The 25,240-nt window shown below is 42.9% G+C and overlaps 2 protein-coding genes and 1 long non-coding RNA gene across 8 annotated transcripts; 1 reads left to right on the top strand and 2 right to left on the bottom strand.

Annotated features, from left to right (window-relative positions):
• Positions 1 to 746: 746 nt before the first annotated feature.
• On the bottom strand, positions 747 to 2,132 carry LOC103458662 (uncharacterized). Its single transcript, XR_532601.3, has 2 exons — positions 1,395 to 2,132; positions 747 to 1,273 (listed from the first exon to the last, which is right to left on the bottom strand). It is a non-coding gene; the product is annotated as an uncharacterized LOC103458662 (long non-coding RNA).
• Positions 2,133 to 2,337: 205 nt separating this feature from the next.
• On the top strand, positions 2,338 to 12,220 carry iars2 (isoleucyl-tRNA synthetase 2, mitochondrial). Of its 3 annotated transcripts, none has more exons than XM_081603209.1 (24): positions 2,338 to 2,805; positions 3,257 to 3,379; positions 3,528 to 3,681; positions 3,764 to 3,912; positions 4,300 to 4,349; positions 4,434 to 4,543; positions 4,616 to 4,706; positions 5,307 to 5,422; positions 5,532 to 5,701; positions 5,829 to 5,919; positions 6,005 to 6,156; positions 6,239 to 6,399; positions 6,860 to 6,962; positions 7,221 to 7,314; positions 8,498 to 8,578; positions 8,961 to 9,069; positions 9,152 to 9,254; positions 9,555 to 9,677; positions 9,762 to 9,893; positions 9,987 to 10,093; positions 10,179 to 10,324; positions 10,409 to 10,599; positions 11,219 to 11,363; positions 11,639 to 12,220. In XM_081603209.1, the coding sequence occupies exons 1-24, from the start codon at positions 2,353 to 2,355 to the stop codon at positions 11,782 to 11,784; spliced, it is 3,300 nt and encodes a 1,099-aa protein (XP_081459335.1). In that variant the 5' UTR covers positions 2,338 to 2,352; the 3' UTR covers positions 11,785 to 12,220. The 3 variants fall into 3 exon arrangements, with proteins under 3 accessions (XP_081459335.1, XP_008397861.3, XP_008397862.3); XM_008399639.3 differs by having other exon boundaries at positions 2,339 to 2,805; positions 4,619 to 4,706; XM_008399640.3 differs by lacking the exon at positions 8,498 to 8,578 and having other exon boundaries at positions 2,341 to 2,805.
• Positions 12,221 to 12,287: 67 nt separating this feature from the next.
• On the bottom strand, positions 12,288 to 24,096 carry rab3gap2 (RAB3 GTPase activating protein subunit 2 (non-catalytic)). Of its 4 annotated transcripts, none has more exons than XM_008399642.3 (36): positions 23,909 to 24,096; positions 23,693 to 23,818; positions 23,027 to 23,118; positions 22,688 to 22,805; positions 22,462 to 22,543; positions 22,328 to 22,375; positions 22,179 to 22,254; positions 21,990 to 22,091; positions 21,790 to 21,889; positions 21,059 to 21,157; positions 20,184 to 20,332; positions 20,013 to 20,092; positions 19,659 to 19,751; positions 19,428 to 19,567; positions 19,121 to 19,316; positions 18,867 to 19,010; positions 18,582 to 18,664; positions 18,432 to 18,496; positions 18,249 to 18,339; positions 18,011 to 18,132; positions 17,723 to 17,933; positions 17,220 to 17,317; positions 17,020 to 17,128; positions 16,780 to 16,940; positions 16,512 to 16,686; positions 16,099 to 16,269; positions 15,907 to 16,013; positions 15,329 to 15,395; positions 15,140 to 15,210; positions 15,019 to 15,054; positions 14,816 to 14,944; positions 14,409 to 14,624; positions 14,243 to 14,332; positions 13,942 to 14,166; positions 13,234 to 13,398; positions 12,288 to 12,892 (listed from the first exon to the last, which is right to left on the bottom strand). In XM_008399642.3, exons 2-36 carry the CDS (start codon positions 23,799 to 23,801, stop codon positions 12,734 to 12,736), a joined length of 4,179 nt encoding a protein of 1,392 aa, XP_008397864.2. In that variant the 5' UTR covers positions 23,802 to 23,818; positions 23,909 to 24,096; the 3' UTR covers positions 12,288 to 12,733. The 4 variants fall into 4 exon arrangements, with proteins under 4 accessions (XP_008397864.2, XP_081459334.1, XP_008397865.2 ...); XM_081603208.1 differs by having other exon boundaries at positions 14,855 to 14,944; XM_008399643.3 differs by having other exon boundaries at positions 23,027 to 23,115.
• Between the last annotated feature and the right edge of the window lie 1,144 nt (positions 24,097 to 25,240).

The following is a 25,240-nucleotide window of genomic DNA, read 5'->3' as shown; positions in this document are numbered from 1 at the left end:
GTTTTAAAATTTTAGTCTCTTCAGCAAGAAGTGCACACTTTCATTTTTGTCCCATTGCCCTGGTGGACTGCATTGTTTTGCATTGAGGGTTTCTAGTACACTGGTCACATAGGTTGCCTAGTCAATAGCACCAATTTTAAAACTGAAAACCCTGAATATCAGAGCCTGGTTTATTTAAAGTACCGTATAATTTGTTAGTCCTGCCAAGCACAGGTCATTATAATAATGTGGCCTACCTACTTTGCAGGATTAGCCCATGGAGATGTTTTGTAGAGTCTGTCCAAACACATTCAGCTTCTATGGTAGGCCATGTTAAAAAAAATAAAAAAAAAAAAAATATATATATATATATATATATATATATATACACACACACACACACACAAACAAAACACTACCCACTGGAAAGTCACAACATCTATGAGCATGCAAGGATGAATAAATGGGTGTAAAGAATAGTTGGACCTGCACTAGTTTGACATTAAAGTCAATTCACAGCTATTGAATGGTCCGGTTACTGAAAAAGAGGAAGCCACTTTAGCCTTGGGACCATTTCAAAGCAGCTTTGCTGGTTACCAAGGTAAAGGTCCTTAAATTGGAAGACAAAACTCAAAGCAAAGCTAATGTTATGGCAAAGCCACAGCCTTCAGTCATTGATTTCTATAGTCTAGATAGAATCTATTGCAGTTACCATGGACTCAAGTTAAATATTTTCAATATACAGCCAGTCTAAAAGTCAGAAACTTAATATACAAAGTTTATTAAATGAAGCATTTCACAACAAAGCTTCCAAAGATTCAGTTAAATCTTGTAGCCAGTACAATTTCAAATATCACCTCCCTCCCTCATAACTTCCATGATACAAGCTGAACCAGGACATTAGAAAGGGACTGGTTTGGTGTATACACTGAAAACCCAACACAAGATAGAAAGTGGAAATCCAAGTGTGATCAAGATTGTCCAGCTTTGAAGAGCTGCAGCTTAAACTGATGGCAAGAGTCCAGCCACTTCACTGGCACAAAGCATAAACAGGAACCACCAAGAGCAGAGCGAGGAGCAGCAAAGGATTGTCTGCAGTCTTCCCAGGAGTACTTCCAGAGGTAGGGTTGAAGGTGGAATTGGTTACAGATGCAGTACTGCCTATAGTTGGGGCAACACTGTCAGAGACCGAGCTGCCAACAGTTGGGGCAACACTGATTAAGTCCGTCCCATCAGTAGGTGGGGCAATACTGCTGGCAGTAAGCATATTTGGATCATCTTGTGCCCAGACCATCTGCAATAGTCAGAGCTTTCATTACTGAAAAATAAGCCTGCATGCAAGTTCTCAAATGTGATTTAAAACTTGTTCTCCAAACTCACAAAATACCATGCCAAAGAATTTCCGATTAACAAACCTGAGTTGAAATTTGAAAGGCCAGTAGGACAGCTGTAAGGACCACACCAAACACCCGATTCATCTTGGCAGCAGGACACCAGACCAATGTCTGCTGCGCTTTTCTGATCAGTCCTGAAATGAATGTCCAAAAAGCCCATTCCCAGGTTTTTATACCAACCAGTGATACTATCAACTAATAGAGGACACCTGTTGTCTGTGTGAGGCCTTCAATGGCCATCAGGGAATTAAATTTTGATTTAAATGTGAACCAAGTTATAGAGCTGTTGCAAAAAGTAATGTTTTTAATCTGAGGAGGCATCTAAAACTGCTTTTAAAAAACATATTAATGGGTTTTATATACCTTTAAACTGTAATTTTGGAACTTAAATGTAAAAATGATGTCTTGTAATAGAGTTAAGAGTCATCTAGAAAGTAAACACCATTTCGCCACTGAAAGTACTTTATTCAGACATGTTCATACATTAAGTGTTGATTTCATGAGTTTTATATTAAAAAATAAAATTGATGTGGAAAAGTGTTTTTTTCTGTCTTAATTTGTTATTTTGCAATGATGTTATTTATTTATATGTTTTTATAGTCTTCATCTTTAAAATATCAAAATCAGAGAAAAGGAGCAAACGATTGCCTGAAGTCCTCCTATCAGTCCTAAACCCAACCCAAGTGTTTACAAAATGCATGTCCAAGCAGTTTTGTAGGAAACAGTTTGTATCTTTCAAAAAGACCATGATTTTTCTTTTTTTTTTGCAGTTGATGCTACACAAAAAGTTGATTGTTACATCAAGAATCTGATGGAGGTCCTGGTGACCATTACTGAAAATACCATTGACTGAATTACCTTTTTTTTAATGAACTGTCAGAATTTATTTTTATTTTTTTTGTAAATTTTATATTATGGCGCAGAAACTTCAATAGTTTTCGGCTTTCCGACAACACAACAGCGCACTCTAGCGTGTAATATGGATGAAATATGTCCCAACAGGGACACCGTAGTTGTCCTTTGTGCAATTTCTTCCGGAAGAAACATAGTCAACCAGAAGGACGAAACAAAACATGACAACACATTGACCAAACTCAGCAGCAAGCCGACAGAGACACTTTTATTTTATTTTATTTTGTCCTCCGAGTTACCTCGCCTTTCCATGCTGCTGACTCGGGTGTCGCCAGTGTACCAGACGCTGGCGAGATGGGGACGGAGGTCACAGCGGGGAGGTGGCCTCCTTCTCAGCCGCGCGGTCGGCTGCAGCTCCAGCCGCCGTCATGGTGTCAGTCCCGGGGAAGGCAGCGCTCAGCCCGCAGAGGCTGGTTCCGCCCACGCTATGTACCGGGACACAGTGCTTCTTCCTCGGACTGAGTTTCCCATGAAACTGACCGGACAAAAGCTGCTGGACCGGGAACTTCAGATCCAGCAGGTACAGCAATTGTTAAATGTAGACACACCCCTGATTAAATGCGAGATTTTTGTGACGTAAAACTAGACCATAATACACAATTCCATGCTTTTTTCATTCAAAATCATACTTAAGAGGGACCAAGACTGAACAGCTCAGTTAGCCTGGCTGGAGTACCCAGGGAGAACCATATTATACTGTAAATCTCTGTGACAGTTAATCAATTAAAATCCACAAAAGATGCATGTTTTTGATTGTAAAGTGGTGAAATATGGAACAATGAAAGAGGTATTAATACATTTGCAAGATAACTCAATTTGAAATAACTTGTATTTGGGATTAGTACCTTGAGGATCTTTGTCCTGTCATCTTTCATAGCAAGTATTAACACAAACATTTACCATAACCTAAAGCAGTTACTGTGTTTTTGTTAAATGCACTAATTACTTTATTGCATAATCTGTTTTTGCAGGAATGTGGTTTTGCAGAGTTGTATTCATGGCAGAGAGAAAGGAAAGCCACGAAAAAGTTCTGCCTTCATGACGGACCACCTTATGCAAACGGGGACCCTCACGTTGGACATGCACTCAACAAAGTAAATATTATAATTCTGTCTTAGGTGTTACCTGCTTGCATTGCACCTTTTTGTAAATGCTGCTGCAAAAAATTAGTATTTTTTTAAAATATATTTTACTTACCGATAGGTCTTTCAACCTTAAAGCTCTTTTACTAATCTTGTTCAGATCCTGAAAGACATCCGTAACCGTTTTGAGATGCTAAGAGGATGTCAGGTCCACTACATCCCTGGCTGGGACTGCCACGGCCTGCCCATAGAGCTCAAAGCTTTGGGAGAACTAGGCACCAGTGGGCTCAGTCCACTGGAGATAAGACAGAAAGGTGAGGATGAAGAGGTTGATGCCTGTTTTTCATAGAGGTTTCCAGCTGCTATAGAAAGGTTTTTGTGCTTTGCTCCTTCCAGCCCGGGAGTTCGCTGAAGGGGCTATAGCTCGGCAGAAAGCCGCCTTCCAGCGCTGGGGGGTGATGGCTGACTGGGAGCAGTGCTACTACACGTTTGACGGAGCTTATGAGGCTGCTCAGTTAAAGGTCTTCCAGGAGATGCATGGCAAGGTGGGCTCTCTTTAAAATTAAAGTGTCAGACAAAGTTTTAACCAGGAATTGCCCTCAAACTTTCCTTAAATTTAGACTTTTAGGATTTGCCGGTCACTCTTGCAGCATGAAACAGTGTGTTTATTAAATACACAGACACATAAAAAAAAACTGATTAAAAGCACAGTATTTATGCAAATTAGTGCAGATTTTAGCTACTTTGCTCTTAAAAAATGTAAAAAAAAAATATATGATTTGGTTCATTTAAAACTTTTTAGGGGTTCAGGTTGTGAGCTATGAGGACAAACAAGTTCATTTTGTGTGATAAAGACTTAAACTATACCTGGTTTTGAATTGCATTATTTTAATTAACTTTTTCTGGTACTGCCGTCCTCTGTTGCTCTTCAGGGTCTGGTATATCAGGACTACAAACCCATCTTCTGGTCTCCTTCATCCAGGTACGGGACCAACACGCAGCCCCTGACTTTAGACATGTAAACTTCGTCTTGGCAACCTTCCCTCTGCTCCTGCTTTCTTTGCAGAACGGCCCTGGCTGAGGCAGAGCTGGAATACAACCCTGAGCATGTGAGCAGAGCCATCTACGCCACCTTCCCTCTGGCGATGCTGCCGCCAAAGATTTCCTCAGATGAAGGTGAGTCAGTCATCCTCAAAAAAGTTATGATCAATCCTGGAGGGATGTTCTGACTCTCTTTGTGGGTTTCAGCAGGTCTGGAGAATGTTTCGGTGTTGGTTTGGACCACCCAGCCTTGGACCATCCCTGCCAACCAGGCCGTGTGCTACATGCCCAACGCCCAGTAAGTTCACCTGTGAAAGGAAAACTTTCAGTTTGGAAAGTTCTCAGCAGACCCTTCAAATCAAATGGGGTTTATTTTATGACTTTATTAGTTCTGGTTCAATTTTGCTACACATTGTTGAGCTGAAACTGATATTTTTTTGCCATTAGGCTAAGAGAAAAAATCAAACCCAAAAGTATTGATTTAGATGATCTCACCTTCACTGTAGGAAGGATGATGTTCAGTCCTTCTAAAACACGCATTTTTGAAGCGTGAACTTTCTTTAAGCTCATTTTACATATAAGATGGTATGAAATGGCTTTTGTGAATTACAGTACAACCCCAACAGAAAATGTTTTTATCAAAACTTTGTCACCACCAGATATAATAAAGCGATCCTTTCTGAGTGGCTCTTTTTTGTAGATGCAGTCATGTTACTAATCCCGAGTAGATGGCAACATATGGGCTATAGTTTGCTGTGAACCAATAAAAGTCCATCAGATTTGTTGTCGTATTCCGTTTTGAACTTATATTTGGCTGCACCTCCTGTAGGTTCTTTGCGCCCTAATAATTGACAGCTGGTACCAGTAGCAGCATCGTTTTCTTGTTTCTGGTTTGCAGGTACTCTGTGGTGAAGAGGGCCGACTCTTCCCAGCTGCTGCTGCTGGCGACTGAACGCACAGCGAGCCTCGCCGCGCTGCTGGGCACAGAGCTGCAGACTGTTGCCACCTTCACAGGTACTGCTCTGGTATGCATTTAGAAGGATAGGCTGTTTTTTTGGCCATTCACTTACCTAAGCATGGCTACTTCCCCTTTCTTTCTTTTTCTTTTTTTTTCTTTGTCAAGGTTCACAACTTGAAGGTGGAATCTGCAAACATCCTACCATTCCTGACAAGCAAGTCCCGTTGTTGCCAGCCAGTCATGTGACAATGGGGAAAGGGACGGGATTGGTCCACACTGCACCTGCTCACGGCATGGACGACTACAGCGTAGCGTCACAGTTTAAACTGCCTGTGGTGTGTAATTTATTTATTTACTTATTCATTTACACTTAGTTTTAACTCATGCACTGCTGCATTATGGACTCAATAAAGCTTTTATGAACATTTAAATGTGACATTCACAAATGTATTTTGGTTGAAGGAGTGTATGGTGGATGAAGATGGCAGGTTCACAGAGCTGGCAGGACCCAAGCTGCAGAACCTCTTGGTGATGACTGAAGGAACTGATGCAGGTAGACGGAGTCGGAGTTAACCTTAATGTTTCTGTATTTTTAAATTTTTTGTATCTTTTGCAACCTACATTGCTGCTTGTTTTAGTGATTTCCATGCTGAACGAGAGCGGCGCTCTGGTTCTGGAGGAGCAGTGCGTCCACAGTTACCTGTATGACTGGCGGACGAAGCAGCCTGTGGTCATCATGCCCAGTAAACAGTGGTTCATCAACACTGCATCACTGAAAGACAAGGCAAAGGTAATGTCACCGCTTTCTGCCGCAATCTGTTCAGGTGATGTCTAGATTTGTGTTTCAACAAAGTCTGCCTCTGTGCCTGTAGGAGGCGCTGCAGAAGGTTCGCGTTCTACCGGAGTCGGCGAGAGGCAGCCTGCTGACCATGCTGGACAGACGGACGTACTGGTGCATCTCCAGGCAGCGGAGCTGGGGTGTCCCAATCCCAGTCTTCTACCATAAAGAGAGCGGCGAACCTCTCATTAACAAGTATGCTGAACTGCAACGTCATTACTGTGTTATTGTCAAGTTGTTTGTTTTCACTAAGCTCTGGTTTTAAATAATTTAATGTTGATTCTTAGGTCTGTAGTGCATCAGTGCATGTTCTTTGATGGAGGAGGTTTTGAATCCAACAGGAAATGAAGGATTTAGAACATTGTCCCCATTTATGCATCGTAGCATGTTCCGAAAGTTACAGATTTTTAAGATTTTTGACCTGGAGATCTCTGGTTTATTGGCTCACGTCTTAACTTTTTTGCTTTCTGGTGTTAAAAAATTACAAACGTAAAAGGAAGTTAAAAATAAAGTAGTACTGGAGTGTTTAGGAAAACTGGTTATTTGTTATTTGCTGACTTTTATGTAGAAAGTTCAAATAATATTCTATCCTGCATTGCTTGACTTTTGTTTGAAGTATGACAAACTAGATCTAACATCCCTGGTTCTTATGCAGATACACAATCGCCCACATAGCGAAACTCTTCAAAGAAAACGGCAGCGACTGTTGGTGGGAGCTTCCCATCGAGGCTCTTCTGCCCCCAGAGGTTCTCAAGAAGGTGAGAGTGAATATTATTTTAAATAAAGAGAAAATTTAGGTCCAACCTTCCAGAATCACTGCAGCTAAACTGTGTTTGTCCACGTTACATCACCCCGAGGTAGAAAAATGTAACATGGCAAGAAAAAAAAAAAAAAATTTTTTAATTGGATTGGGCTTTTATTTAATGGTAGAATTTAATCATCAGGTTATTTATGCGCCCTTGACAGTAGAGTTGGGAAATGAGAAGTTGTTCTTAGGATGTTTTTTGCTTCGTCAGAGTAAAGCAGGACCGGTGAGCGACTACGTTCGAGGTGAGGATGTTCTGGACATCTGGTTTGACAGTGGAGCGTCATGGGCAGCTGTGCTGGAAGGTATGAGGGAATATTCCAGTTTGACCAAGTGCAAGAAGTAGTTTCAGAGAAAACCTTTTATTCGGTTCTCAGTGGCAACACTTGGATTTGAGGACAAACACTGCAGGAGAGGCATCTGGCACAGACCTTACAGACGTCCAGCTGACAAATTAACCACTTTTTTTTTTCTTTTTTATGACGAACTGACTTTTTTTTGCCATCAGCAGCCGAAAGCTACAATAATTTTCTTTTTCAGTTTCTTGGAACGTAAATAAAAGCAAATGTAGCCTCTAATCTGTTCACTTCATTTTCAGTGAAGCCGCTCACACTGCTTTTAATCAACTCTCCTTTCATTAACTTAAATGTACAGAAAGCTGCTTAGAGCCACTTTATTTATCCCCCTCAACCAGTAAGCTGCTTTGCTGAGGTGCGATTAGCTGCAGTAGCCGTTGTTACCATCCAGGATTATGGAGTCAGGCTCCGTCAGCGCTCCTGGAGCTCTGGAAAAAGACAGGTTGACTGTGTGACCCAGAAACGGTTTAGGAATTTAACATTTAAACATTATTAGATGCTTTCTCAGTTTCTTGTCCCTCCATATCCTTTGTCCTCTGTCTGTGAAGCTGCATGTGCAGCTCTGCTCCAGTACATTTGGACAAAATCAATGTTTTATTTTTTATTACAATTTCTGTGAAATAGGATGCAAATTATACAATAACGTGTATTTTAAATTGAGCAGTAAAACATGGTTTTAGTTGGTTTTAAACACAGCTGAAAGAGAAGGATTGTGATTCCTTGCAAATGTATTTATATTCACTGAACGTATTTAGGGCACCAGTCCATCACAGGGCGTAGCAATACATGCTAATACATACATAATACATGTGTAACTAAATGCTTTTCACAGCTAAAAATACAGAGCAGAAGGAAAATATACTGTTGTCTTTCTTGCAGGATTGGAGTGTTTAAGCTGCATCCATCTTCCATAACCCTTCTGACTGTCACACTGTGTGATAGTCCATCTAATCAAATCTTAATAAAACTCATTGGTGTATGTGGCTTTATTCTGGTAAAAGAAGTTCAAGGGGTGTTAATATGTGTATGTTTAAAATGCTAAACAGCGACTAATATGTGTACTTATAGCAAAAATAACAAATTGCTTTCCTTTGACAATGACATTGTCTGTCTGCCTGGATGTGATTTCTAGAAGAGATGGAGGAAGCGTCCGAGGAGCCTGAATCCCGTCTCAGCTGGCTCGCCGGCTCGCTCCGCAAACCTCTAGCCACAGGTTATTCAGACGCTTACCTGCAGGGGGCGCTGCAGGCTGATCCGTTTTATTTTGCCTGCCTGTTTCCTCCTCTTTTTTTGGAGAAAAAAGTTTTTCTTAATGTGCTCGGCATGAATCTGAAGCTCTCACAGCTGTCTGCATGCAGGGCTTTTTTTTTTTTTCTTCTACTTTGCCTCGAAGAGCACTGTGACTGTTCTTTTTCCAGGATTGATCCCAACTACTTCTCTTTGCTGTCACTTTGCTCTGTAGAATGACTCAGGTTGACATTTACCTCCTTAATGACCAACAACAACTGGTGGTCGTCGTCTCTGCAGACCGTTCTGTTGTCCGGGAAACAAACTAACTGCTTCTTTCCTCACTCCATCCTTCTGCCCCCCTGCAGAGTCGGACCCCAGAGCAGATGCATATGTGGAGGGGAAGGACCAGCTTGGAGGCTGGTTTCAGTCCTCGCTGCTCACCAGCGTAGCCGTCAGGAACAAAGCGCCCTATGGGTGAGTCCCAATGAATGAATCTTAAGTAAGAACTCTCACATATTAAGTTTCATCTCTTCTAAATGAAATACACCTGTTGTAGAGCTCTGGTGGTCCATGGCTTTGCGGTCGGTGAGAAAGGAGAAAAGATGTCCAAATCTCTGGGGAACGTTGTGGATCCTGATGAAATCATTAACGGAAAGGAGGTGAGCTGAGAAAAAAACAAAATCAAATTCAACTTTCTGCTGGAATATATTTGGTTCTTTTTCAAATTATTTAAATTTATGATGTTGGTGAATGAAATTATATTTGTGTCAAGATAATGAAAATCAGAAACTGGGATTAATTTTATTTACTAGCATTGATTTGTTTTTTTTATATAGCCACAACTCTGTCCTTCTTCTTTATTCACCCAGTTTATTTTTTTTATTTATTTTTTTTATATTTCTTCTCATTTCTTTGTGTTGATGATGATCAGATTGGATAATCTCTCGTCTCTCTCTCAGGACGGCAGCGTACCGGCGTACGGGGCAGATGTTCTGCGCTGGTGGGTCGCAGAATCAAACGTCTTCTCCGAGGTCCAGATTGGACCCAGCGCCCTTAACTCGGCCCTCGACAGCATCAGCAAGGTACCAGAGGGACATATAACCTTCTCAAAGCCTTCCTTCCTGCGTCTCCTCTTCCTCATTCCTCTGACTGGTTTTATCTTCCAGTTGAGGAACTCGCTCAGGTTTCTGCTCAGCAACCTGCAGGGCTTCGACCAACGCACGCAAGCCGTCGACCCCCAACAGATGTACTATATTGATCAGTACATGCTGCACCTGCTGCGGGAGTACAGCATGAAGGTGCGTTGAGGTCGGACTCTTCTTGACAGTTTGCTTCCATACCAGTGGCTCGCGGCTATTCTAAGTGGCCTTGATGCTTGTTTCTCTGTCCAGATTACAGACGCCTACAGCGAGTTTGATGCCGGCAGAGTGATCCGTATCCTCCAAGCCTTCATCTCCAGAGACTTGTCCAGTTTTTACTTCAGCGTCATAAAGGACAGGTGATTGATTACCTTCCTCGACAGCATAACCGCATGTTTCCACATCTCCGTTCTTGCATCTTTTCTCGATTCCTCCTTTGTTCAGGCTGTACTGCAGTCCAGAGGACTCGCTGGGCAGGCGATCATGTCAGACTGCTTTAGAGGAAATTCTGGATGGCGTGACTCGATCTGTTGCTCCCATCCTGCCTCACCTAGCAGAAGAGGTCTACCTGCACGCTCCAGGACACGACAGTATGTGTGTCGATGGCTTCGTAGCGAAACAGTCTAAAATATTAGCAATCCGTTTGCTTCTAAGCAAGAGCTCTTTTGCTGCAGAAGCGGAGACGTTATTCAGAAGCGGGTGGATCAAAAGCAGCTCTGTGTGGCGGCGCCCGGGTCTGGAGGAGGCTGTGGAAGGAGCCTGCGCCATCCGGGACTCCTTCCTGTCTCTGATTCCTGGTAAACATGCCAGCAAGTATGATCTGACGATTGCCATCGAACCGGGACTCCTGTTTGAGCTCATGGAGGTAAGAATCACTTTTGAGCAACATTTTCCAGGCCTTCCTGCCTTAACAATGTGGGTAAGGAATGAGTTAAAATTCATCTTAATACAAAGTGTGAAAAAAAAATTTCAGTATTCGTTTTCCTTTTGTGTCAGTAAGAAAAAAAGGCACTACTTGTCATTTTTGTCCTCCTTCATGATAAAAAATCAAAGTAGGAACTGCACTTTCGTAAAAGACAAACTCATTGCAATGATGGATGGATAATTAGTGGCCAACATGTTAAAGATTTATGGGGATATTGTAATAAAGAATAAAGAAAACGGTTGGGAAAAAGGTGATCACAGCCAATGTGGCAGATAACATTTTTAGATATGTCATTAATTTTGTTTGAATGTTGTAGAATTTAACATAAAGTGCTTTGATCAAGGACAGCATGCCTTAATCTCTGCAACTTTAGAAACATTTTTAATTAGTTCAAGAGTTGTAAGAAAAAAAAATCTCCCGTACACAAGATGTTTTTATATTGAATAATTATTAAAAAATGGCTTGATTTAACATTTTTAAACCAAGCCTGATCCGCCTGCAGCTTCTGTAAACCGTCTGTATTGGATCAAACTCTCCCATTTCTCATCTTTTTTCTCAGTCTCTCCAGGAAGAGCCCACCTCCAGCGACTCCCAGCTGGCCGAGCTGATGATGGCAGCGCGAGTCAACCTGACCAGCAAACTGCCCCGCGACCTGCATCCCGACGCCCTGCTGAGCCACGGCACCTTCCTCATCAACCTGGAAGGTGAGATGAGTCCAGCATAAAAGTGCTGATAGCTGCGATACCTGTGGTTCTGCATCGCTTTGCGCCTGTAAAGCCGTGTTGATCAATAGAAGTTTCAGGCTTTTCAGTTTTTCTTTGGAAGAAATGAAAATGAAACAAATCTTCCTAACAGGAAGCCAAATATGCAAAAATGAAGACATTTGCACTTTATTGCATAAAGGGAAATTAAAAATGATTTCTCCTGTCGGAGCTTCTGTATCATATTGCGCCTGGCAGTAATGCGGTGTGTATTCTAGGTGGCGTGATTCGTGAGGACAGCCCCTACAGCATCGCCGTGATGCCCACCTCTGCGGCGCGCTGCCCGCGATGCCGCCGCTACACCTCAGAGTCCGCAGACTGTCTGTGTCCGCGGTGCCAGACGGTCGTCTCGCATGCCGGCTGACACGTTTGTTACCAGGACAACCAGCGCACGTCAGGATCAAGAAGTTGCTTTACACTCCCAGTGGGAACTGTCGCTCTGGCTGTTTATAAAAACTTTGACTTCAGACCTTCAGTAAAGGTTTTATGTTAAATAAACAAACCATCATAGCAGATGTAGAATAATCCAAAGTCTCAAGCTGTAGCTATTCAATGTGCTCATGTTTCCTCAATGAACTCAAACCAAAAGTACTGAAGTCTACTGTAAATAGTTGGGAGATAAAATGGACTGGATATGAGCGTAGAAGGGATGCTCTCGTTTAAATTTGTTGTTAAAAATTTCACATGTGTCACTATGTGACTATAGTAGGAATGTATGCTGGAGAGAAGATGGCATGGGGGAGTTCCTGTATAAATTCACCTTTGTATAATAAAATCAGATCCTTCTTTCGCACTATAAATATTTGGATGTGCTACAAAGAGTTTTATTCTTCTTTACGTTCTGTAAGTGAGCTAATCTAGTCCAACTTTTGAGAAATGTTTTTATTCTGCATCAGAGCCCTGCTGGACATCAAACTACAGAACACAGGATGCGGCTAATACAGAACTGTCTGTATATATAAATAAAAATAACATCCTTCTCTTCATTTATGATACACGTGTTGCCTGTGCGAAAGCGGAAATGACCGATTCGGGTCCGAAATGCCCCACAGGACTGACGATGAGATACAGTAAAACTAACATGCCCCGATCCTCAACATGACTCATCCTGAAAACAATACACAAATATTTAATACCATTTATGTTACATGCACAGAAACCTGATGGGCTAATAAAAGAAACAAAAAGTTAAGAGCCATTTTCTTTAACACTGGACTTAAATCGGAATCAACATGATTTAAATGATGAAACATAGATGATGATAATGATTTCTAATGTTCAGCTGTGGGGTTTTAGTGCCAAGTCAGCGGAAATCAGTCCTCAGTGGACAGAGAGAGGACGTCCACGGCTTCCAGCAGGTGCAGGGCCAGGCTGTACTGGGCGTGGTTCTCTGGCAGCATTTCAATCAGATGGATGACCAGTCGGCTAGTATTGGACAGAGACACCAGGGGGCATCTCAGCTCGCTGGGATCCTGCAGCATACAAGACAATTGTTAGATGTCAAACACAATTACACCCAGCCGAATTTGAGCACTAAAACCAGAAATGAAAGCATTTAGTTTCCTCTTCAACATGTGAAAATTGGTCAACTAGATTTAAAAGTGGCTTTTTTTAAGCTAAATGTTGGGTGGCCTAGTTAAAGGATCTCACAATATGCTGCTTTAGAGTCTTCTACAAGCTGCTGTGACTACATCAGGCAGAAATGACTCCAAATACAAACTACACACCCTGGCGACCTGTGCCGGGTGCACCCCGCCTCTCGCCCACTGAAGCTGGGCAGCTGCACCCCTCGCAACCGTTGCCATTGTCTTACCATAGCCTTCAACCAGGTGCAGAGGGTTGGAGGCAGGCGGGCCAGCAGCTCCATGGCAGCCTGCGTCTGGTTCTGGTTGTGAAGCAGGGAGTAGCTGAGCCTTTGACCGGTCAGAACCAAGAGATGGGAGCCCAGAACTTCCTTATCTTCCACCTGCAGAATCGCCTAGAAGGCAACAGCGAGTGTCAATGCAGAAGTTATTTCTCTATATAGTATTATTGCAGGAACATAGAAAATAAATGCAGAAATTGTCATTGTTTATAGAACTGAAGCTGATCCCAAGCATCCAAAATTCAAATGTTCACCAGGCTCAAATGACCAGGATTCTCAGTCCTTTTGGTCAATTTTTAAAACGTGAATACAAAAGTTCATAATGAATTTAACTCAGATGTTTTTATAACAGTCATACTTGACGTGTATTGAAGGATGGGTTGTGCAGATGGAAGGACGAAATAAAGTTTGGACAGACAAATGATCTTCCGTACTTGCCCTGATCTGGAAAATTCTTCACTGAAGTTTTATACTTTTCCAGTTTTTGTCAAACAGTTTAGGGCCCCTGGTTTTAGATTAATATCAGTGATTTCTCTACAAACCTTTTAAATGTTTTCTGTGGCTCCCTGAACATTAATTTAAACAGATGAAAAGACATTCTTGCCGTTTCAAAGGCAAATGTTTAGAAATATGGCAAGACTCAAAACTGTCACTCACCTCCTCAGCTCGCAGGTCGAGGCCCTGGTTGTAAAGCTCGCAGACGAGGTGCCGGCGCAGGATGTCTGGGTTGACCTGCAGCAGGGATCCCAGGTCCATGCACAGGGAGGGCCACCAGTCCGCTTTCGGCCCATCAGAGGGCAGCGACGTGAACACAGGCGCTGGGGAGGAGCAGGAAGCGTCGTCTGTCGCCTGCACCCATCCAGTCAGCACCCGCAGGAGGAACTTCACCAGAACAGGAAGTATGAATGACGACAGACTTCAAAGATAATTTGAATTTGCATTTCATTCCACCACTCACCTCCTGTCGTAGTGAGACCAAGCCAGGATCCATGTCTCCACTGGGCATCAGCTGGATGGTGGTCAGATCTCTGAAGAAAGCGTTCTTACCCTAAAAAAACCACAAATACAGACTGAGATGCACAAAATCTATGACAACAACCTGCTGCGTTCGTGTGTGCGCTCACCTTGCTGTCGAACAGACTGAGCGGTTTGACTTTAACGCTGAAGCTCATGGCGGCGTGCAGAAGCGTCGCCAGCAGCCAGTGGTGCTGCACCAGAGGGTAGTGAACGCCTCTCTGCTCCAGCGCTAGCTCGGCTATGGAGGCAGGGCCCTCGGCTCCGCTCCACACCTCCTCCACGGAAAGCTCCGGAGCTGGAATCTCCTCCATGGCTGAGTCCGCCTGCAAGCACCCGCCCGCTTCAGTGAACCCAGCGGCTTCACCGGGCCACCCGTACGCATTCACAGCAGAGCGACATGCGCCAAACCCAACACCCCTCCACGTGCATCCTCATTTGTGAGGCCTAATTAATATTCTTATGCCAGGCGTTGTCCACTCTCCATGCTTCGCTCGTGTTCTTTTCATTTACTTACATAGAAAGGTATAAAAGACAAAGAGCTCTGATTCTTAACCAGTAATCCAGTCACCTCCATGAGGATCTGCAGCAGCTGGACGCAGCAGCCCAGGAACGACGTCATGGCTTTGTCTCCGATCCCAACATCCTGACAACAGAAGCACAATTCCTCCGTCTGTGAACCTGAACACTAAACACCGTGTTGCGCTGAGACAAACTTACCCGTCGACATAAGCGATCTTTTGGTGCTTTCCCCACCTTAAGAGACAAAGCGCGTCATTTTGGCTCAAATAACGACCCAAAGTATATCTAGACTACAGCAGCTCGTAAGTTTGTGTCTTACCTTCTCCATGAGGAAAGCAGCTGCAGAGAAACGCTTGACGATGAAGGTACTCCACATCATTGTGGAAATGCCTGGAAAGAATCATTGGATTTACATTAAAGAAGTTTGGAAATATATTTTGCAGGGGACATCAAATGACTGATGAATATCAGGATTTCCTTTGTATTATTGATAAGCAAAAACACTGACCTAGTTGAATGTGAGGACTGGTGATCGACTTCAAATGTTCCACAGCAAAGAATAAATATCGGCCCTCCTAGACAGTGGAAAACATGAAAATATGTATAAATAAAACAAGAGTTATCCTTATTCTTCTGTACTTATTACAGTTGGGAGCCTGACTACACATTTTTATTCCGCTGAACATTTCTGGTTCTCTTCCAGGCAGTGGATTACATTTATTAGGGATGTACTGAGAAGTTAGATGATATGCTTGATCTGCTGACTGGAGACCAGCCAGTCAGAGACTCAAAAACAACCAGGACACGCTGACAATAAGGCTCTTTGTTTTAGACTCTGTTACTGAGTAAAGACGACTCAAAGTTAAACTACTTCCAGGTCCAGTGAGGTGTGAATGAAAGTAAATACTAGAATCAAAGCTTTGTCAGGAAAGAGTTTGGAGTTCTACCATTCAGTGATTTTTAATCATTTGAGGAATACAGGAGGTCATTTTGTGTCACCGTTATAAAAGTGTACGTTTCAAAAATAAAGCTGGTATTCCCTAAAAGCACTAGTGTAAAATCAGAGCAGCCAGTGTATCTGTGCACCTCCGGGTCTTTGTTCCATTGCACCACATATTCCCAGCAGCAGTGGGCGAAGAGCAAGTCGGGAGACAAAGAATCTGGAAACCGCTGACAAACTGCCAGCAACAGCTCTGAGAAACAAGGACAGAAAAAGTGTCATAATGTGAAAATCCATAAGTAATCTAAAATCTATGTGAAATATCTCCTCATTGCCACCTGCTGTCCTGTCTGCCTCCTCCTGGCACTTCTCTGCCTCTTCTCTGTCCTCTCTCTGCTCCTTTTGGTCACCTGTATCTTGAGTTTCTTTCCTCAGGAGAATTTTCTTCAGTTGCTCCGGCGCCATGTTCTGCCTGAACACCCACTTGGAAACACTGTCTGCAATACCACCTTAAAAGACAAATGTAAGGAGGAAAACCCAAGATATAAAAAAAAAAGCAGTTCTGTCCCCTCCCCAGCAGTGAATATTAAAAATAATACATGAAACACTTGTCATTCATAAGGCCATATATCTTCTGAGTTCACATATTCTTATTCTGCATCTGATCTGAGAGCATGAATGAGTGGAATTACTGGAAATCATTCAACAACAAAAATAAAAAAACTCCATCATCCCTTCCTGTGTGTGTCACCTGTGCCTCCCTCCTGCAGCGTTTTGATGGAGCACTGAACTACAGCTCCCCCTGCTGTCCCCTGAGGAGAAGGCACCAACAGAAGAGCTTGCAGGACCAGAACGTCCTCCAGCTGACGGACGCACACCACCCACTGCTCCAGCTCCAAAGACACGGCCTCCCACTCTGACTGCAGCTGTAACACAGCAGAGCAAAGCCCAAACACTGAATATTTCTCTCAACGGCTCATAATCTCACAGCTTCCACATTGGCAGGGCGATGCTGTTACCTTGCTGTCAGCCCTGCTTGTGATGCTCGCCTTGGCGGCGCGATGAGCGACTAAAGCAGCCAGTAAAGCTGCAGCAGCGTTGTGAGACTGGATGCATGTGAATCGGACCTGCTGCCACCAGGGGGAGACAGACTGCGTATCCCAGGACTCCTCGACAGCACCTAAAAACAAAGGAAAGAAAATATATCACCTTTGTTTTCTAAAGCTATTTCCCCTGGACTCATTGATAAGAACACAAACCGTCCATGTTGCTAAGTGCGATGAGCAGCGTGTGCAGGTTTTTGACCGTTTCCACTGGCTTCTGAAGCACTTCCTTCTCCCTTTGCAGCCACACACTCATCAACAAAGACTACAGGTGAGGAAAACAGGCATTACCAAACCCTGGAAAAGTAAATGATATTTACATTTCTAACTTCTCTGTCAGTGGGACGTAATCTTACCAGCAGCTGCTGAGGGCTGATGCCAGCCAGCTGTAACGTGTCACACACTTTATGGGTGGGACTTTTACCACATAAACAGCCCCAAAACATAAAATTTCCTGCAAAGAACAAACAACAAAGGCTGGATTAAAAACACGACTTGAGCAGATCAAGCAGTTTTCACAAACTCACAAAACAGGAAGTCAATCTGATATAAACACCAATAGTTCTTTAGGTCTTTTGAAGTTCTTGTTTGTATTTTTTTTTTTAACACATTTTCATTATTCCTTTATTTTTAATTTTTCAAACTTTAAGTATGGGACCTAGAAACAGAAACCATAGAAAGATGACATTGATAAATGTGACTAATAATAATTAATTAGTAGTAATTTGTCTCGGTTTATTCAAGACAAACGTTATTAGAAATGAAACAAACGTCTAATTTTTTTTTTTAGTAGTGAGATGATTCTACCAGCCTTTCATTACACCGTGTCCGTTCAGGAGTAAAGGCCTCAAACTCTCACCAAGCTGGTTCCACTCAGCATCCGACCTGCGATTCACCTTCACCTCTCCGTCCTCGGCACACTCCAGCTGAGTGAGGAAAGCCTGAGCAGACAGCGGCGTGTCGGGAGAGTCCTGGGCGAAAGACACCGAGGGTTTGGAGCTGAGCTGTGCGTAGCGCTGCAAGGTGGGACCGACACGAGACAACTCCTCCTCTATGCCTTCGAGGGAGTCCTGCTGAAGGGGAAAGGAACCCGAGTTAGAGGGCAGGAACGCCGCGTTTGGTGTCGTTCATGCGTTTTGCCACAGACGTTTCGGGAGCAGGCCTCTGTGTCTGCAGCCGACTGAAGCTGCTGGATGTCCGAGTAGAGCTGAAGCAGCTTCAACTGGGAGGAGCAGAGCTGGAGCAGTGATGCTTCCACTTCATCTGCATCTGTCAGGCAGAAATACAAGCTTTGTTTATTTTAAGCAGATTTTAATTGAGATATGCTTAGTTTTGCCCATTTATTCACAGAAAACTTTCTTCAGAGGTGAAATTATTCGCGCTACCTTGTTGCTTCAAAGCATCATGTAAGGCACTAGTAACGTTAGTCAGACAGGAGGCCGGAGCGTTCCTGTTCGACAGCAGAGACTCCAAAGCCTGTAGGGGATCCAGAGAGAAGATTAAGGATAATAACTATAAAAAGTACAAAGAATCATTTCATTACACTTTGATTTTTTTAATCTACAAACCTGCTTCTTAATGGCAGGGTGTTTGATTTCCAACAAGACACTTCTAGCTTCTCTCTCCAAGGAAACTGCAAACCAACCAGACAGAAACCATGTGAGGAACAGTTCAGCGTCTCTGGGACTTCACTCTGCTGTCAGTCGCGTGTCCATTACCAGGGTCCATGTCTCTGCTCTTCAGCACGGCGCTCAGTCTCTTCAGCAGGTGCATGTCTCTGGCGCGCTCGTTCTTTTTATCACTGAAACAGAGAGACCGAGAAGGCCGACGGGGTAAGCCGTCACAAGCTTAACATTAGAGAAATAAACTCAGTTGTAGATCTTCTTAAGCTGTGATAGCTTGAGAAGACCTCCGACATCATCGACTAATGTGACGGGCACGGGTTCAGATAGAAGCTGATTTCTCTTTGTGGCATCTGATCAACAGCCCTGCTTTGTTCCAACCTGAGGGCCAGATGGAAGGGGATGTTGATGGTCCTCAGAGCTCCTGTGGTGGGATCCAGCAGACACACCTGCTGCGTGTGGAGCTGCCAGCCCTGACTGGTCACACTGTTTACTCCCATCAGATGGTAGCCGGCATAAAGCAGCCTAACAGAAAATCAAGTCCACACATTTAAAAAAAACAACAACTTAGAAACAAATAGATGTCACAGCTACTTTAAGCTCAGATTTGGTTGAAGTAAACAGACGGAGCGTACCTGCAGTGTTTGCCTACGGTGAATGCGCCGACTCGAGGACCCCGCTGCATGGCCCACACCTCCAGGATCCCCCGACGGGGGGCGTAGATGATGAGGAAGAGGGCGTGGCGTCTGGGGAGGGAGGCAGAGGGCGAGAATTCCCGATCCCCACGCTCCTCCTGAACTTGCAGCCACCCCAGCTGGGCGTCTCTGTAGCCTGTCATTCAGACCAAATAAACATCTTTACATGGTCACGTTTGTTCACTTAAAGATGGAATGGAGAACATCTCGATTCACTTCCCCTGATGATGGTGGTTTCCCCTCTCACCTTTCCACATGCGGATGGTGACGCCCCTCGCCAGGTCCAGCAGCGTCACTCTACCGAAGTCATCCGTGACTCCAGCAAGCGTGTTGCAAGGCGACAGACATATGGACTCACCGTGGCGCCGGGAATCTGGCAGACCAAATCTGAAAGTCCAGGATGTCAGGTTTAAGGACAAAGGCAAGAGTTTTGAATATCAATATGACTCAGTTAGCATCCAGATATCATGAACAGTACCTGATCGCTAAGGGGGTCGCCGGCTCCACTTTAGGTTTCTGTTTCTGAGCTGCTTCCTCTTCATTCTTGTTCTTGTTCCACCCCAACCACCCACTGAGAGCAGAACGGCAGGAGAAAAACAAAACAACAAAGAGAGGAGATAATTAAAACATGACTAGAAACAGGAGAAGTGGCAAAACTTATATCATGTATAATTTTGTGTTTCGAAACATGCTCTTTATTTTTTAAATTCATATTCTGGACACTATCTACACTGATTTATTTTTGTCTTGTGCATCATGTTCTCGCTACTTCAGTGTGTTGGGATTCTTTTTGTTCAGTTCTGATGCAAATGTTGCTCGCAGATCTCCGAACCTGGCAGCGTTGAAGAGAGCTGAGGTGAGTTTGCTGGCCACAGCCAGAGCCACGTGGGACAGGAGAGGCTGAGAGTTTCCCTACAGACACACAGAGAGACTGTCGCATACAGCTTTCCACAGAACAGACAATTACACAGCTTTAACACTTATTTACTCTCATCACACACACCTCCACTGCGTAGTAAAATCCAGCGTACGGCCCAGTCCCTACAGTCACAAACTGGCTCATGGCAGGGGGGCTCCCCTTGACTGATGCATGGAACCCCCCCAGGATGGACGCATTCTTCATTTGGTCAAATACACACAGCGTCATCACACCTGCGACCACAGGACAGAAATAATTGTACAGCTAAAGTACAAAGTAGAGCAGAATGCTGAAATGGAGGAAGATTTCATCACTGGAATAGAAGCTGGTCAGATGTGATGGGAAGATAGATGGAGATAAAACCAGATTGATCAAGGAGGAAAACCTGATCGATGAAGGAAAAGACTTAAAACTAGACCGGAATGTCACCTTCTAGGTAAACGACCTTAAGCTTACAGCAAGATCAAATCAGATACAGAATGACTCAGTCAAAGTCCATGCCAAAATCCAATTATGAATCTGTGGCGAGACATGAAATGTGATATTCACAAAGGATTTCCATCAGATGGATCTGAGACTGAACTATTTTTCAGAAAGAAAAAATGACATAAACAGGAAAATATGCCAAAGTACTAACTTCGAAAAGCTAGATACCGAAAGCAGATCGCACTTTTTAGATTTTAATTTAAGATACTGAAATGATTCCTTCAAATTCACATCTCTCTTCTAATTTGTGTTGCTCTGTCCATTAAAATCCTATGAAGTACATTCAGGACTCTAATGTCACAAAATGTGGAAAAGTTCAAGCTTTACCAAGAGGAGAACAATTAAATGAGCCTCTTATGTTTGTAGATAAAATGCTTTAGGAACTCGTTTTAATATTTTGAAGGCACAATAGTCCAGAAAAGAAAGACAGATTGTGAGCAATCAACTCATAACTGCTCTGAAATGTATCTTACCCACACTGCTGTGGTCCACGATGGTGTCCATCTCCTGCAGACCCCACTTCTTGTAGGCCAAAGGAGGAGGGGGGACAACATCACTACCTGCTGCTGCAGCTGCACAGTGAGAGACAGTAACACCTTCAATGTTCAATGTTTTAAACATTTCCATTAACCGACACGGTGTGGTAAACACACTTCCATTTAAAGCCCTCAAAGCTTTATTAAAAAAAAAGACATAATGGAAAAAAACCCACTTCTGCCTTTTAATACAAACACAGAGGAGAATCTCCTTTGCTAGGAGACTCACAGATGCTAACCACTCAGCAGGCGAACACACCCTCATACTTTTTCTGTATTTCATAACTCCAAATGCAAGAATCACTCAAGGCCTTTCTTTCAACATCAAGCTCCTTCTCAATAAATAAAATGATTCCTTCAGTCAGGATGCAAGCTGCCGGAGATAAACTGAGGCCCTAAACATCTGCATTGCAGCTACTAGAAGCACTGATCCTCAGAGCACTATGAGCTAAAATCCCAACAGCAGATCTCTACATAGCAATAAGCTGCTAACCTGAATGCATCAAAAGAACAGGTTATGCCTCAGTTGTACTTGAAAGTCTCATAGCAATCACTACATCCACCCAGCCAGCAAGAGAAAAACACATCTGCGATTATCTCCGAAGAACAATTAGCACCACATGAGAGGCCTCCCTTCCTGCTGTGCATAACAAGTAAAGCAGCTGTACCTCTCGCCACCTGGTTCCTGCAGGCCCGCAGCGACTGAAAGAGGCTGAAGCCGTCGATGGTGACCAGAGCGGCAGGATAAAGGATGCTGAGCTCCTCGTGCTGCAGAGGGAGATTATCCGTTAGCTCATAACTAACACTTCAACCCCGGGTATTGTGAAACGTTTCAGCTGCAACCGATGCATTTGGGTTTCCCTTTTACCTGCTCCGTTACTCCAGGATGGCGAGGGATCTTGTAGGTGCGACATTTGAGCCTCAGAACAGGGTCCACGTGTAGCAGCTGGGCCAGGAGAAGAACCCCGCTCTGATTTGATAACACAACAGGAAAAAAAAACTGTTACCTAGACTGTCTGTGACTACAAGAGTTGAGGACGCAGAAACTAAAGAGTACCTCTGTGTAGAAGCGGACATAACCGGATGTGAAGCCCACAACTATGCAGGTCCAGTCGGGCCTCCCTGTGGAGCTCCTGTAGTCCAGAAACATGCGGTTATGATATGGTCGTAATGTTCTTCTACAACTTGCTAGTAGGTAATTCTCACCTCTTCTGACTGGCCAGGGGGATAGCGATGACACTGCTGACACGCTCTCTGAAGAGAAACACATTACTCTGTGGATTACTGTCACTTCTCCTGTTGTCAGCTGATCTATAGTCAGAGTTTTGACCTTGTCTCACCCTTCTTCTGTGCTGAGGTGTCCACTCCAGGTCACGGCCAAGGTCATCTCCTCTCTGCCACTGTCATCTGTGCGCCACTTTGCTGGAAGAAACCAAAGCTTGCAGTTAAATTACAGCGCTCCCAATACAGAGACTACAGAGAACTGTGTGTGTGTGTGTGTGTGTGTGTGTGTGTGTGTGTGTGTGTGTGTGTGTGTGTGTGCGTGTGATGGTTTTAATTTCTGACCTGAGAGGAAAGCAGCTTTCTGTTCTCGAGCCACAACCAGCAGGTCGGCGCAGGGCGACAAGGACACAACGCAGTCCTGAAGCCATGGCTGGCTCTGCCCCGACGGCTCTTCCTCTGCCTGCAGAGGACAGCCGGTGTTTGGACATGAAGGAGAATTACTACCTGACATTCTGATGCTTGCAGAGATTTGAGACTTGTAAGTGTTTCTGTATGCAATTTCAAACACTTTCAGTTATTTCTCTTTAAATTATTAACATTTACTCCCTCTACGTTTCAGTTTTTCTGGACATTTTGCACCCAAATACATAAGACTGAAACAGAGACAAAAAAAACTCAGACCTTTGTGGAAGAAGCAGAATCTTCCTCCTTATTTTCATCGTTATCCCATCCCGATTCCCAGTCAGAGGTATCCCAGGAAAGCTCGTTTTCTGCTGAGAAACATGAGAGATGATCTCAAGTCTGGATTATCCAGCAATCAATTCAAAGCAATAACTCAACAGTAATAAACAAAAAAAAAAACTCTCAATGGAGTCACATATTCACATTTAGAGCGAGAAAAACTAAAAAGATTACCATGACAGAATAGACGCTTAAAACAATCTACTAGTTTTATAAATTCAATTTGAATGTGTTCTTGATTTACAGCGAAATCTCTCGTTGCATTACATTTCTTTGAAGAACTGCAATCAGTAATAGTTTCTTATATAGAGAATATTAAAAGTCACAGGAATTTGAGACATCTACATAAAGCTCAGACAAAAGGAGGGCCATGTTTTCCTGTTAGGGCGCTGGTAACATATGGATTAACGACACATATAGCACCCTACATTAATTCAAATATTCCTCGGTATTTAACAAAATAATTAAACCTACGTCATTATTTCCATCAGGACAAACATTTCCTTGGGAACATTTCGGATTCTGCATTAAGCTAACATTACTCCATATAACTGTTTCATTGCTGCTGGAGCATCTTCACCAACATTTAGCACAGGTAAAGCTCACCTGTTTGATTCTTCTCTTCTACTGACTCTTTGCTCTGGTTCTGGAACAAGAAGTCCCGGACTGTTTTGAGCTCTTGGAGCCGACAAAACTCAAACAAGCTGCAGGACATCCCTCTCCCGTCCTGTCCTGTCAGGAACCGAAAAGAAGTCGAGGAAGAGAGTCAGTTAGCTTCCCTGCTAGCAGTTCAGAAGAGAAGCGCTGCTTTTGTCAACTTACGTTTCCGAATTTAACTTTATGACAGTCTGTTAACTAAACAATGCTCCTTATTGAACTTGCACAAGCCCTTAGACAAATTTCAATAACTGTCCGCTGGGTTTATTTTGCCCATTATCTACTGCTTCCACCCAAATCTGTTGATGACACATCATTAGCATAACAACACTTTTCTGTTTCCGGGTTGGGCCTGTGCAGGAGATTTTCAAAATAAAACGTTAACGAGAAATGCTTGTCTTTACATGAAATGTCAAAACACACAGGCTGGTCGAGAAAATGTGCAGAACTCAGTGGTAAATAATAAAAACAACTTAATCTTGTTTCAGGTCTGAGGTTTCAAAGTTTTCCAGGTCCATCGATTACGTTCAGTGACTACTAAAATTAGCTATTAATTAATTAAAATAAATTTATTTATTTATTTATTTATTTATTTATTTATTTATTTATTTATTTATTTATTTATTTGTTTGTTTATTTATTTATATTTTCTACTCAGACAAATACAACGAGTTCAGTATAGGAGGTTACCGAGCAGGCCTTCTGTATCTATGAAATTGATTCTTTAGCAAGAATCAATTTTCAAGTAGCAGTAAGTATTATAACTATTTATAAAAGAAAATCTTGCTTCAAAATCGTACTCCAATCGTGTCCATGGAAACTGAAATGGTTTGCGTTTCAGTTCCCATGGACCGAGAGCTTTGCATTTGTCCTCTAGAGGGCAGTAGAACAATGATTTTGCAGGCCTGTAAATTCAATTATTTATGTTTTACTTTTTTTTTTATTTCACGAGACCTCAGGAATTGGAAAATCGTCTATGATGATTTACTATTTTAATTTTGTGTTCATAAATGTGCAAAACAAAAGAAACTTTTTCTCTCCTGGAAATGTTTGGCTAACTATGAATTGTTGCAAGTTCACTGGTAGATTGTTTCCTAATCTTGTGCAGTAAATAAAGGAGCTATTCTTTTATTTCTCGGTGCTGATTTTTGTATTTTGAATGGGTTCTTGCTCGGTTTATGCTTTTTGGTGATGCATTTCCAAATCATGCATTTTCATTAAAAAATTTGTCTCCGATTATCATACATAAGACTAAATATCATTCTAATATTCAGCTGAAAGTCTGCCATCCAATCCTGTGCATAGCACAAAGACATGCATAAAGTCATTTGTATTTTATTTGGTACCATTGACCAATAACAAAAAACATAGCCTTCAATAAGGTTGTATCTGTTAAATCAAAAGACCAAATTAACTCGTGTGCTTTATATTTATCGTCACAATTGAAAATATTTAAAAACTGCAACCATAATTAATGTTAGAGCCTATGCATTCCTG

This window comes from Poecilia reticulata, chromosome 22 (genome assembly GCF_904066995.2).
Source record: "Poecilia reticulata chromosome 22, P_reticulata-male-v2, whole genome shotgun sequence".
Classification (NCBI taxonomy): Eukaryota; Metazoa; Chordata; class Actinopteri; order Cyprinodontiformes; family Poeciliidae; genus Poecilia; species Poecilia reticulata.
The sequence above is the reverse complement of the archived record's forward strand: the minus strand, read 5'-3'. Positions and strand labels throughout refer to the sequence as shown.